Below are 14313 nucleotides of genomic sequence, written 5' to 3' on the forward strand. Positions count from 1 at the left end.
ACAAGAGAACACTTTTCAGAGGTACAGATCACACTGGCCCAGGCTATCAATGGGAATGTGTAAGGTACATGGTTCCTTCTTATCTCAGGAGTGGGAGAGCTTTGTTTTGCCATCTGGTTTTCAGTGGTTCTGGAGATGCTGATGCAGCCCTTAATTCACCATCCGCGGGTGAGACCTTCAACCTGGTGCTCGGGCATCAAACTCTGGCTTTCGATCAAGTGCTCTTGTGAAGTGCCAGCTTTAATTTTTAAACCAGAAGCTTGGGCTGACTCCAATCTCTAAGCAGGCACTCATGCACCATGACTCATTTGGCAGCCAGCCAAGCAGTGCTGGTTGCCACGTACACATGTGCTGACATTTGAAAGGGCAAACTCTGGGCATGTGGATTGCAGGAGATCTTTAGACATCCCACCCACAGGCACAAATAGACTCACCCTTTGAAGCCCTTTGTGAGATACTGGCTGGATCCTACACACAATTATTGCCATTCCCAGTCACCACAAACACACAAGTACAGTTGTCAGGTTACTGGATTTCAAATAATTTGGAGCTGCCAATTTACAGCTCCCTCTAGTTAGGGAGCAATATGCCCTGTGCTAAACAGGGCACACATGGTGCAACCACAAAAAACTTTACATTGCCAGCATCTAGAACCTTCTTGCCAAGGTTACATGCTGTGTATGACTAAGAGGTGCTTTCTCTGCGACTCCCACCATGGGGGCCCTACAGGCCATAAGCAGACACACACCTACTGACTTCCCAGAGGGACATCAGTGTACTAATTGGGGAATGATTACTCGAACATATTAAAAAACAGGAAGATGTTAAGGGAAATTGCAAACCTACAGAAAAAAGGCATTTACTAACTGCTCCGCAGGCTTTTAACCAGCACTACCATTTGATGGGACTGCTCCAATAGCTCTGCTCATTGTAGCACATGGATCTCTTCCCTTCAAATGTAATGTAATTGGTCATTTGTATGTGCATTTTCCATTGGTATAGCTTCAAAGGGCTGTAGGTGAACACCCTCGGGGGACCGGAGTCCAAGGTATGGGAAATTAGTCAGAGGAGTTTAGAATGTGTGTGCATTTTAGCCAATACGAAGGTAGGTGGGGTGGCCAAGTCCCTGTTAGCTACCCATATCCTTCTTGCATGTGGATGAGGGCTGTGAGGTAGACTGGAGAGTATGTGAGTGCTGGAGACACATTATGTGTCAAGCTAGACCGATTTGTTTTGTCATGGGGGATAGCTGCATGCTTATGGTAGAGGTGTTGTGCAATGTGTCTTAATGTAGTGTATGTTAGCGAATGCATGCAGGTGGGTGGCCGTGCCTTTGACTATTTTCCATAATCATGGAGTGTGATACATACCGAAGCTCAATTTACCAGCTTCCTTCCAGGACCTTCTTGGAAGCCTGAAACTGGGAGGAGACACAGTGGGCTTAGGGCACATGATGGGCCTGAAGCCTTTGTCAGCTATAGGGGACTCTCTACCAGCCCCTCATCACAGTCATTAATCTGTGATGAGTCCTGCATTGTCGAGCACTCCCCACCCTATATGCGTCAGATTGTCTCCCTGGAGAATCCTGTGACCTTTCCTTTTAGAAGTTGACCTCTAAGTCTTCAGTATCACCCACCTCGTCGGAGCATCTGCTCCCCCTCCAAGTGAAGAGAATGCTGGCCATAAAGCTACCACCTATCAATGTGCTCCCCCATGCATGGATGGAACTTTTCTGGGCACTGAGACTGGCACATACTATGTTGTGAGCTACTTCACACATTCCATGAAGGTTAATGTTGATTGATGCATGCAGGCCTAATCTGAAGAGGTGTTCTGCATACAGATTCCTTTTGCTGACTGTCTCATTGTGCAGGTTCATGTGGAGAAAAGTATTGTTAAAATGCATGATCTGGCTGGTGCAGGGCACTTGGGTGCTTTTCTGCACTTCACCTAACTCCTCGCGAGCTCTTTTGTGCAGTTAACCCATCAACCATGTGTTGGACCGCCTCATGTACCCCGTTTGTCATGGTATCATTATTTAGTGGGATAACCTTTGGTAAATCTGGTCCCATTGACCGATCAAAGCCAGGAAGTCCTATGCTTTCCTGAGATTACTAAGAAATAGTTTTATTCTGCAGAACATATGAATAAATACAAAATAGTATTATGTGCAATAAAGTTGCCGACAGCAAGGAGGCTGATCCCAATAATACTACAGAAGGGCTGGATAAATTAGTTTTTATGATCTTATGAATTGAACAAATGAATCACATTTGCATTATCTAATGCTTATTAAGTCGGCATTGAAGATTAGGGACTGTATCTAATGCTGACCTAAATACTAATTATTTTTAAAACTCAAGTTGGTATGGTGGATATTTGACTTGTTGCAAAATATAAGTTTGTGTAGGGTAGAACTAATTGTATCACTAGCAGAGTTCCTTTTATACTAATATATTAATTATAAGCAAGTTTTATGGTTTGTCAGTTAAGATTGTTTCTCTTTTTCAATTTTTAATAAACAACAGGATAATATGCATTGTATTGACTAAATGTTGGTTTGTACTGGTTTATTGGATTTTATCTGAAAACATTAAGTAAACTGAACATGTAAGTGCTGTCCTGTAGTTAAGTGCAACATTTACATTTCTTCATATATATTGTCAAGATGTCCTAAATTGTCTCTCTGCCTAAAATGATGTCCTGGTTACCGGATTTCAACATTGTGTAAAGTCTCATTTGGCCCCTATTTTGCAATGATCCAGTCTCGAACAGCCCAAGGAAACCAGGATCCTCTGCACTCTTCAAGAGCTGGACTCCAAGTGATCTGTGTCTGCTGGACAACCTTTGGTCTGTCTTTCAACCCACACCCCAATGAACAACTTTTATCCCCTTTAGCATCTGCCCAAGGCCCATTAACAGCAGCCCTGGTTCAATAGTGCCCCCAAGTGGCCGTGTTAAGCCATCATCTGCGGGCTCTGCCAGCATCCATTGTGTGAGTACAGGAAGGCAAAGGAGGATGTTAGCACCACATGTTGGCTAGGGTTACAATAGGAACAAAACCCTGCCACCTGAGAAACTGAGTGCAGTTTGTTATTGTGTACCATCACTGCCAGATAAACATAAGCATGCATAGGGCACGGTAGTGTGGGCTCACTGCAGAGATGTTGCAGCCCAGCTTGAGAGCAGAATGTGCAGGTCGGTCCCCATGAAAGTCTGTGTGACATCTTGTCAAACCAACTTCCTTGGGCAGACAATTGTTCAGAGTATTTTATGGACAATGTGTTTTTTCAATGTCTGGGTGAGTCTGTATATCTATCCACTTGTACTTTGTAGTAGTTCTCTAATCAAATGCATTTTTTGTCTCTCTCCAGCTCTTCACCCGGTGCCTCACACCTCTTGCTCGTGAGGAATCGTTGAGGAGGAGGGAAAAGGATGCTGACAATCTGGATAGGTTCCTCAGAGAGTTTGGAAAGCCAGAGGTTTTAAGAGAGGAGCTACCGCCAGAAGAACTCCAGGAAGTTCAAGAAGAGAAAAGGTCACTGAAGCATAAGCGCAAGCAGAAGAACCAGGAGCCTTCCCATAAGCCAGCAGGACATAGATTCCAATACAGGTATAGAAACCAGAGGTATCTAAGGAAGCTGAAGCTGCATGAAAACCAAGTGCAAAGACCACGGCCAAAAGACGCAGAGAAACTGCGACATGGAAATCGGAACGAAATTCGGATACAAGATAAAAAGGAATCTCAGATGCACAAGGATAAAGATGAGACTCTGATACTTCAACTAAAGTCACATGACAAGGTGCATGAACCTACTAAGGTTGCACAAGATGACCAGATGTTTGATCGTAAGCCACAAGACCAGGCAGCTGAAGTTATGTCGCAGGGCCAGGCGGCTAAAGTCATGTCGCAGGGCCAGGCAACTGAAGTTATGTCGCAGGGCCAGGCGGCTGAAGTGAAGCCGCAGGGCCAGGCGGCTGAAGTGAAGCCGCAGGGCCAGGCGGCTGAAGTGAAGCCGCAGGGCCAGGCGGCTGAAGTGAAGCCGCAGGGCCAGGCGGCTGAAGTGAAGCCGCAGGACCAGGCGGCCGAGGTTGAGCGGCAGGACCAGGCGGCCGAAGCTGTGCACAGAGACCAGTTCTCCGAAGGTGTGCCCCAGGATCAGGCAGTTGAAGTTGGGCAACGCAGCAAAGCAGATGTAGTGCAAGATGAGGTACCTGAATGCATGCAGATAGACCAGGAACAAAAAGTTGTGCATGCACCAGAGTTCATGGCCATAAACCAGAAACATGCAATTGTGCGTCCTAATCGGGAACATGAACAGCATCTGGAAGACCAGGAAGTACTTGAACATCAAAAGGAGCGCAGCATACAAGAATGTCACTTGCACCCAGACAGGAAGGTTGACCAACCTAAGACCTGTTTGGAGTACAATATTGCTCTGAAGGAGGCAGAAATTCAGAAGCCACAATCTGAAGTGCTGTTAGAAGAAGAACACCATCACAAAGCGATGAGCCATACATCTATGGCAAAAGACCAAGTAATGCTGTGTAAACAGAGAGAGGCCACTGCACAGCTGCCTCTGCTTAAACAGGATAAGGATAAAGACAGAGAGCAACAACTTAAGCAGACTGAGCCTGAATTTTATCGAGAAGATCAGAGTGGGGAGAGAAAGCAGAGAGTTGAAGAACAACCAAGAGCGGAAGATGACCAAGATCAAACCAAATGTACTGAGCATGGACCAACTTTGAAAGAACTGGAATGTCCGCCTAAGGGGGAAGACAGTGAAGTTCAGGAAAACAAGAAAGAAAGGGGTGTCCAAAGTGTTAGTCAGTTAGAGCTGCAAAGTCAGGACTCGCGTCTGCAAGAGGAATGTCATCAGCAAGAGGTTGAAAATAGAGTCCAGCCCAAGGAACTCGAAGATACTAGTTGCTTGCGTGAAGAAAGGTGGAAGGAAAACAAAGTCCGGCAACTGGCAGAGGAATCTGAGCTCAAACAGACAGAGCATCAAGCTGTTGTAGATGATGACAAACAGCAAGAAGTGTCACATCAGTGTTTGCTCAATGAGGAGAGACATCTGCAAAAGCCAACTGAACTTCCAGGTACGATAGAACTGCAGTACAGTCAGAAAGAGCAGCTACAACAGGCACCTGGAGATAAGCTGGGACATCAACGGAAACATGAAGAAAAGCCAACACTGGAATCTTGGGAAGATGAGGAACTTCAACGACAGCAAGAAGAAATGGAAGAGCAGCGCAAGCTGGAAGAACAGCAGCTTCGGCATCAGCAGGAAGAGCTTGAGCGTTGGTGCAAGCAAGAAGAGCAGGAATTTCAGCTCTTGTATAAAGAGCAGGAGATGCAGCGTCAGCAGGAGGAACAGAAACTCAAGCTTCTTCAGAAAGAGCAGGAGCTTTTACGCCAACAAGGACAACGGGACATTCTGCTCCTCAAGAAAGATCCTGTACATCAGCAAGAGGAAGATATTCAGCTCCTGCAGAAAGAGGGAGAGATTTTACTGCAGGAGGCACATGAGCACCGACGTAAGCAGGAAGAGCAAGATCTTTTACTACTACAGAAACAACAGGAGCTTTTACGTCAGCAGGAAGAGCATGAACTTCAACTTCTACTGGAAGAGGAGGAACATATACGTCAGCAGAAAGAGCAGGAACTTTTACATCAGCAAGAGGAGGAGGAGCTTCTACGTCAGCAGGAACAGGAGGAGCTGCTTCGTCAGCAGGAAGAGCTGGAACTACAGCGTCAGCAGGAAGAACAGAAATTTAATCTCCTTCAGAAAGAGAAAGAACTTCTGCGTCAATATAAAGAGCAAGAACTTCAACTATTGCAGGAAGAAGAGCGTCTCCATCAGCAGAAAGAGCATGAATTGCAGATACTGAAGAAAGGAGAACATTTAGGTCAGCAGGAAAAGCGAGAACCACCTCTTGTGAAAGATCAGGAGGCTAGAGGTCAGCAGGAAGAGCACAAACATCTGGTCATGGAGCAGGAATCCCGATCCCAGCAAAAGGCTCCGGACTTCTCATGTCCAAAAGAAGAGCAGCTACTTCAAGATCAGCAGAAACCTGTGGAGCAGGTAGAGCTTTGGGGAAAGCATGAAGAGCAGGAATTTGAGCTTCTGCAGAAAGAGCATGAACGCCAACAAGAAGAACTGGAGCTGCAGCGCCTGCTGAAAGAACAGGAAGAGCAAGAGCTGCTGCGTCAACAGGAGGAATTGGAAATTCAGCGCCTGCAGGAAGATGATGAGCTGCTCCGCCAGCAGGTGGAGCAGGAACTAGAACGTCGCCAAAAGGAGCAGGAAGAGCTGGAGCGCTGGTGTCGACAGGAGGAGGAGGAGTTTCACCGCAAACAAGCCGAGCAGGGGGAGCATGTCCAGACACAAAGTGACCTGGAGCTTCAGCAGCAGAAGCAACATGATGAGCAGGAGTCTGTCCGCAAAGTACTACAGGTGCAAAGCGAGGTGGGAAAAACTCCAACGTCCAAAAGTCCACAAGGTCAGCAGCAGCAACGTTCCTGGCAGTATTCACGCAGGCCGCAGATTCCAGTTTTTGGTAAGTTTGTTGAAGACTCTCCCCAGTTGTACCTATTCTTATTAATTTGTCTTTGTGATGTCTTTAAAATGCTCCAAAAATTAAAGCTGCCTGCAATCCCATAGTATGTAAACCTTTGAATCTGTGGATTATCGCTTGCTGTACAAATATTGTTAGAGGTAAATAGGTGTTTGTCACATGAAGCTGAAAGAATTTGCATAATTTTCCAACACTCGTCATCTATTGGCTCATTCAGAGGTTTTGGTCAAAGCAAAATAATAGTCAAACCCTTTTTCTGCCATCACATTCAGTCTACAAACTCATTTGCGCCAACAACCTCGTGTTTGAGGGGCTCAGAGAAAGATTTTGACTGGACTGGATTGGACTGAACTGAAGGGAAGTCCTGTACTTTAATATTGTCATAATGGACGATTGTAGTCTGAGATATAGTGACCCCAGTAAAGGTTGTATTTGTTTTGTGACTTTGCTTTTCCAGAGGAGTTCTCAATGAACACTGCTTTTCAGTTTTGCCCAGGTAGTTATCCTTTCCATGTGCAATAATAGCAAGCACAATTCCTGGAACAACTGTGTTGCCTTAAAAAAACAATGAGATGAAATGTGTTAGTTATCATGCCTCTCCCAAAAACAACACACAGGAAACATTGAAGCTTGAAAAATGAATGCTCTAAAAAATTCAAGAAGCATTGTATGAATTGACGACTGGATGGTTGAGGTTTCTGCCCCACGAAAACATTTGAACTGGAGGTACTCTTCCCCTAGAATATTGCATAGTAGAATCTGACAAAACGCCACAAAAGTCAAATATGTCACATCTTTGGCATTTAAAACACTTGGGTCCGTACTGAAGGGGCTTACCAGGCATTGGAAAATATAATAATGGATGCCAAAAATCACTTTACCTAGGAGACAAACCAAAAACGGTTTCGACTTTGAAATGGAATATGAGTGCAAAATAAATTATATTCTGGAGCCTCCAAAACTCATAGTATTGCCCAACCACATGGCAGTGTACCAGAATATCCGGTGCACAAATAACAAGTTATACATTTGCACAGGCTCTACCCAATTGCATGCCCTTTAGCAATTACTTCAGTCCTTTACACCTGTTGAGGATGCACAGTCCTTTACTATTTGTGTAAATGAAATCCTTGACCGTATTTTGTAGCTCTCTGCTTTTCTTGGATGCCACTTTAGTGTGTTGTGCTGGCCTAACCTCTAGACTTTTCCTCTACCCGTTCTGAGTGGCTTCAAAAGCTACAGCTTTTGACACTTATTTGTCTGAAGTTGACTCTTACATGCTGTACCTCTAGTACCAGTACTATTCTCTTTGCAGTATTTTTTTCCACCCTTTAATTGCGCTTCTGCTGTGACCCTACCTCCTTGGGTTTCTGTCCTGAAGAATCTCTGGGAGGCCATGACACACAAGCAGAGGAGACCACAGGGATCTTGGGTAAATGACCCTCGCCTTTTTTCCGTGAACTGGATATATGTTTGTTATGGACAGAGCATCCGCCTTGCCAGGGACGATAAGGAAGAGACCTGCATGGCGTGCATCAGATTAAAGACAAAGACTCTTTGGAGTTGGAAGGAGCTGCACTGGGCCGCATACACAATGAAGGCAGAAAAGGATAGTTCCTCCAAGCAGGGCCTTTCTGAAATTGAAGAGGTCAAATCACAAGGGAACAGGGTAGATTCCAACCCCAAAGGTAGTTGGTTCTGGTTCTGAAAATAAAGGCACCTGCTAAGGTTTCCAGTCAGCCCTCCTCATCTCCATAAATCACTGTCCGCATCAAGCCTCTTAATGGTGTGCAAAACACTGGAGCCGTCAAAAAGTCCAACACTGTAATGTCCTCCGAGAAGGGGGTAGGCTTCCTGGAGACCTCAAATGACAGAGACACGTAAGGTTCATACAAAGCCAAGCAGTGCCCAAATAACAAAGACCAGTGCAACACCTAAAACGCCCGGACGCTCCATGCACGAGTCAGAGCACCGAAGTCCCATTGCCACAATACAAAAGCCCTGCACATAGAGCACCATTTTGCGGAATGCCACATGCATGATAAGCCCAAACATGAGCTGACCAGATAGCTCCATTAGAGGGTGCCTCACTCGAGGCACTGATCTTGAAAGGGTTCGGCATTGGCGCTGAAAACACACAAGGATACATCATTTGTTTTTAGGTCCTTAAAGTCCTGTCAAAACAGGTAGCTTAAGTAGCACAACATCACTACTTTCCAACTCCCCCACTGATTATCAGTGATTTTACATTGAAGTGGCCACTTACTTTTGCATTACAACCAAGAACATAAAGAACTGGATGTTATAGAGGATACTCAAGAAGAACCAGAGCACGTAGCGCAATCCATTCCATTATTGCGATTCACAAATATGCCTAACAATGGTCACCTGCTCCAATAAAGACACTCTATTCCCATAATGCAAAAAAAGTATAGAACCTCCCCTTCAGACTCTCTACTAGCCAGATGCCAGTTAAAACCTAACAATCTAGTTATCGCTACAGCCAGGAGACAGTGTGGCACACAGCATCCACGGCAAGTGCTCCAACCCACATGGACAGCAAAAATATCTTCTGTGGGCAGGGAAATTACCACAACTGCAGCATATAGTATTTAAATTACAAACGCCACAGCGTTAATGGCAAGATATGACCAAGCACAGTGGATTGACATTTAGCTTCTTTTAAAGACGTTCGTGAAGGAGGGCCAGTTAGTGACAAATACTAGCAGAAACAGTAGTTTAGATGCCACAAACAGCAGGCAGGCAGGCAGGCAAGTAGCTGATGCTGCAGTCCTCAAAAAGGTACGTATGACTTAAAATAACAGTGTTGAGGCCTGAAACTAAGGCAAACTTAATTATAAGCTAATTGATGGGGAGCACTTATTCACAAAGAAGATGGACGAGTCCTTGGGGAAAGTTGAGGCGTAACACAAAGCCATTAAGTCTTTGGCACCCTTTAACTGGCCACACCCTCTCTCATCCTGGCACATCGAGTGCAAGAAAAGGATAGCTGTTTCAAAAGGGGGAATCGCATATTCACCCTTACAGCAGGGTGTTGCGGTTCAGCGAAACACCACACCACACTACAAACATAGTCTGTGTTAAGAATGACAATATAGAAAGAAAAAAGGGGAAGATGTTTGCATAGAGGTGCTCCTTCAACAGTCTGTGCAGCACCCACTCGGACTCACGCCACATGGTTCTCCCATACAACCTCACCCCTATAGTGGGAAGAATAACAATGTATGCCCCCATGTGTAAGGGCATAACCACAAACCACTGTTCTAGATACAGTAAGGATAGGGTACATGTTGGAGTTCTAAACCTCACCATATACCAGCCCACTAAGAGAAAGTCACTCAAAACCCCCAAACATCAACTGCCTTTACAAACTGCGGTAGCAGCACTTCCCAAAAAGGTGGCCCATCGAGGAGGGTCAGCCGCACAAAAGGAATACAGGAATTCGGACCATGTTTTTTTCGGTGCCCAAGAAGAACTTGCAAATGAGACCTATTCTCGATTGTCAGCCTACGAAACAGGCCTTCAAACGTCGCCATTTCTGGATGACACCTCTTTGGTCATACCTTTACTCAACAAGGGAGACTGCCTGGCAACTCTGGACATAAAAGATGTATGCTTTCATATTTCGATGAGCCAGAAGTACCTACAGTTCCAGGTAGGCGTAAAGAAAGCGCTGTCAATTTGTAGACTTTATTTTAGCATAACATAAGCACCACGTGTACTCACAAGGTGCTTTTAATGCTTATCTGGCATCTGCGCCACCAAGTCATGCACCGCAACCATAAAGAGATGATTAGCTGATAATTGGGAACAACGCTGAGCATGTCTTCCCAATACATAAAGGATAACATTCCATATGTCTACTAATTTGGCTTCTCAATAAATGTATCCAAATCAAGTTTGACTCTGTCACAAATAAAGACGTTTCTGGGAGCAGAAATAAAAATGGTAAAGGTTTGGACCTACTCATCTAAGAGGGTCCAAGCTTTCAAGGCAATGGTTTAGAGTTACCAGCTGGCATTATCCGTCACAGTGAAAAATATCATGAATTTAATTGGCCTGATGGCATTGTGTATTTATATAATTTCCCATGTAAGACTTGACAGACCTTTTCAGGAATGGCTCAGATTCCAGTGATCTCAAACCGGGTATTGGAAAGCTCTCGTAGTGGTAACAAAAACAGGTTTTTTTTGTTTGCCCTGCAAGGGTTGAACGTCACAAACATGTTAAAAGGATGACCATTCTCTAGTACACCTGTGCCAATGACCAGAAAATAGATATCTCCCTATTGGGGTGGGGAGCACACCTCCAGTTGGTCACAGCCCAGGTAGTCATCTCAGGAGGCACAGTTGCACATCAATGACTGGGAGTGATTAGCAATGCAAAGTGTTACAACGTGTACAAACAGATACAAAACAAACGTGTTCTGATAACAGACAACACCACAGCAATATTTTTTTATTTTTTTATGAAAATTGTTTTTAGTTTGACAACAAACCTTTACAACTATGATAGAAAACAAAACAAGTGTTTGCCATAGAATACAGCTCACTCACATTAATTACCAAATTTATACAATTTCTTAAAAGCCTCCTTCTCACCGCATTTGCATCATCTTAAAAGCGAACAGTACATCTAATTCCGCATAACTTTTAAAACATATTGTCCGAGACATTTGATAAAGTATGTAATTCAATTAAACGAAAAACCGTCAATTAAACATTTAACAAAAGTTAATTTTTCTTACTAAGAAGCTCTTCACTGATACAGTGCTAGCAAAAAACGCATATTGTTTCCACTCGTGCATCTGTTCCAAAAAACTTCACATGAAATCACCAAGTCCAAAGGTGCAAAATTACCTATCATCTTCCTCCTCTCTTTCTCGAGAGATGGACAGTATACTACCAAATGATTCAAAGTTTCTTTTTGCAAGGAATTATCACATTGACGGCAGCCAGTTATCAACATGTGAGGTAAGTTTTTATTCCAAAGAGCTATTCTCTCTAGTGTATGGAACTGATTTAACTTGAACCTGAGGTAGACAAGACAAAACTTATCACTAGGACTTTTCACCAAATATGGCGACCGCAATTCTTTTTTACGAATAAAGCGGGAATACTCAACATAGGATTTGTAGGATTTGATAGCATCAATAGTTTGGATCCAATCTAATTCATATAGTTTTTCTTTACATTTGGTAGACCCGAACTAAGGTCCACAATAGATTAACTTATGTTATGCAAAATACAATTCATTTTGTGCGCAAAGTCCCTCATAGAGGCAACCTTGTTTCCCAAAATCATGCTATGCAGTTCTTCAAGAAGTAATTACGTGTCGGGACCAATATTTTAGAATAAGTAACAAGTCTACGCTATGTCCACCTACTTGCCAAGGATGATGGGTAATATTTTATACAAAGACATGGAGACACACTCTGAGACTGTCACAAATAGCCCAACACATTTGACATTGGTGCAGGCACAGGGAAATATGGCTACAGGTGCAGTATGTTCCCAGAGTTTTCTTTGTGCTGCTTTCTGCCCATAGATTTCTATGGGACACTTTTTCTTTTGGCATTGTTTTGCCTAATGTTCTGACTTTTCGTAAGGCGTCTTATTGGGAAACTGATCGGTCCATAATCAGCACTAAGAATCTCTTAATGGATTTCTTGTATTGTTACAATTGCACATAGCATTCTAAAGTGAATTGCGGTTAGGATATGTTGTATCCTTATAACTATTTCTGTAGTGGCTTTCTGGTTATGTTTACAATGTGCCTAGGACAAGTTGCTGGTAGCAGATATTTTTCTACTGGGGTTTAAAAATAGTTTACTCGTGCACTTTTGCATTTACTGCAAATACCTTCAAATGGTTACTAGCACCCGAAGATGGCCATGCCACAAGAGTTTTGCTTGTCTTTTGGCCATATTGTTCTTTGGCTTTCTTCCTCCCCTCTTGGGTCCCGTGGAAAACAGCTTATTTCCCAGTTAAAGCAGGTTTTTGTGTGAGCCTAGAAGTGGGAGTTGGGACTGTCCGGTACTAGTAGAACATCTTTGTGCTTTAATGTCTGTTGCTGAGCAGATGGTGTGGCCAGTGGTTATCCACGATTGGATAGCCACTGCCAGTTTGAATGGTGCAGATCCTTACCATTAGTGAAATCTTGGATAAAAGTACTCCTGCAGCCATTCTTCAAATCATCGTTGGAGCCAAGTCCTCTACAAAGAAGAGTCGCCCAGTGACAACCTGTGGACAACCCCTATCGCTGACCAGCACAATCTCCAGTCCTCTGCCTGAACTCAAGAAGGTCCTTGCTGGTGCTTCGACCCTTGGATTGGTGGGAACAGCCTATACCCCCTACTCGAGGATATGTCACTTTGCAGCCTTCAGAAGTGTCCTTGGATCAACTGGTGGACTGACCAGCTCTCTTCTGTGCTACCTTGCAGCAGCTGTTGCAGTTCTGCGTGCATCCGTGGAACTTGGAGGCTCTTCATGCTGCAAGATGCGTGTGCATACATTTTCAGCATTCTTGCATCAACTAACGCCATACAGGAGCTGCTCATTTGTTTGTCCCTGGAAGATCGCCTATAGCCGCCTGAGCATGGTGACTGCTATTGCAATCAGTCTTCCTCGATTCCGAGAGGTGCCCTGAGGATGCCTTTTCCACAGAAGTCTTCATCTTTTCTTAGTTTGGGTGTTCATTTGGAAGGTGCTTGCAACCAATACCTAAGCACCGCCACTGACCGAAACCAAATCCTATGTCCAAAAGGGATCTCTGTACCTGCAGCCCTTGGACCTTCCTCGCCCGGACCAAGCACAGAAGACTGAGTCTCCAACGGATTACGGAAACTCAGAAGTAGTTTCTGGTGAATTTGGAGTCATGGGGTTGAGTGAGCATACCTGTTCCTCTCCCCCCACCACCTGCACCTGTCCTTCGTAGAGTTACATGGATGTAAAGTCCTGTCTCTAAATCACACTTTCCTGACTTTGGTTGGTGGAGGACTGTTCAAGGATCCCTTCCTCAGCCTATCTCGTGTTTGAGATTGAGTGAGTTTACTTAACTTTTTGACTTTTGTATCAATACCACTGGCATTGTCCAATCTCTTAATAAACCCACCTGAAAAGTATAACTTTACAACTGATGTGTTTAGGGTACAATGCCCCACACCGTCTTAGTGCTGGACTCACTAAGTGTTAGGGAAACTGTTCTTTCATTATTTTAAAGTGTATCTGTGTGTATTCCCTGCACCGGAGTACTTACCTGTTTTAAACTGGTCATTCAATCATATGCTCTCCTTTCTTCTCCTAAGGGTGAAAGCATATATCTGTTTTATAGTAAGTGTATGACAATAGTTGCTTAGAGGTTTTACCTTCTTAGTGTGTATTTTAAAGGCCTATCAAATCATTGTATATTTTTGTACTTAACGGTTGCACTGGAATTATTGGTGGTGGTTTTTGTGGACTCATTGTAGCCCTAGACCACTCTTACAGCCCTTCTGGGACTAACCCTTGCCACTCTGCAACCATGGCTTGATTGTGTTTGGCTAGATCTCCACCATCATAAAACGGACTCCCTTAGTCAGCAGGTCCAACAGGAACAAGAGTGGAGCTTAACCCAAAGGCACTGAAACCAATTTCTGACTTATTTGCAATGGGTATAATGGAAAATGCTGCAGCTTCACACCCAGCAACTTCGAAGAAGGATCCATAGGAATTG

General features: G+C 44.2%; 1 protein-coding gene across 1 annotated transcript in view; it reads left to right on the top strand.

Annotated features, from left to right (window-relative positions):
* The window catches only part of LOC138567558 (uncharacterized), a 1087151-nt gene that overhangs the window by 843627 nt on the left and 229211 nt on the right, over positions 1-14313 (top strand). The window contains exon 8 of the mRNA XM_069645895.1: positions 3375-6561. Within this exon, the coding sequence (XP_069501996.1) occupies positions 3375-6561 (3187 nt within the window). The remainder of the gene's footprint in view (positions 1-3374; positions 6562-14313) is intronic.

Source organism: Ambystoma mexicanum, chromosome 2p, assembly GCF_040938575.1.
Source record: "Ambystoma mexicanum isolate Mex_15411 chromosome 2p, UKY_AmexF1_1, whole genome shotgun sequence".
In the NCBI taxonomy this organism is placed as follows: domain Eukaryota; kingdom Metazoa; phylum Chordata; class Amphibia; order Caudata; family Ambystomatidae; genus Ambystoma; species Ambystoma mexicanum.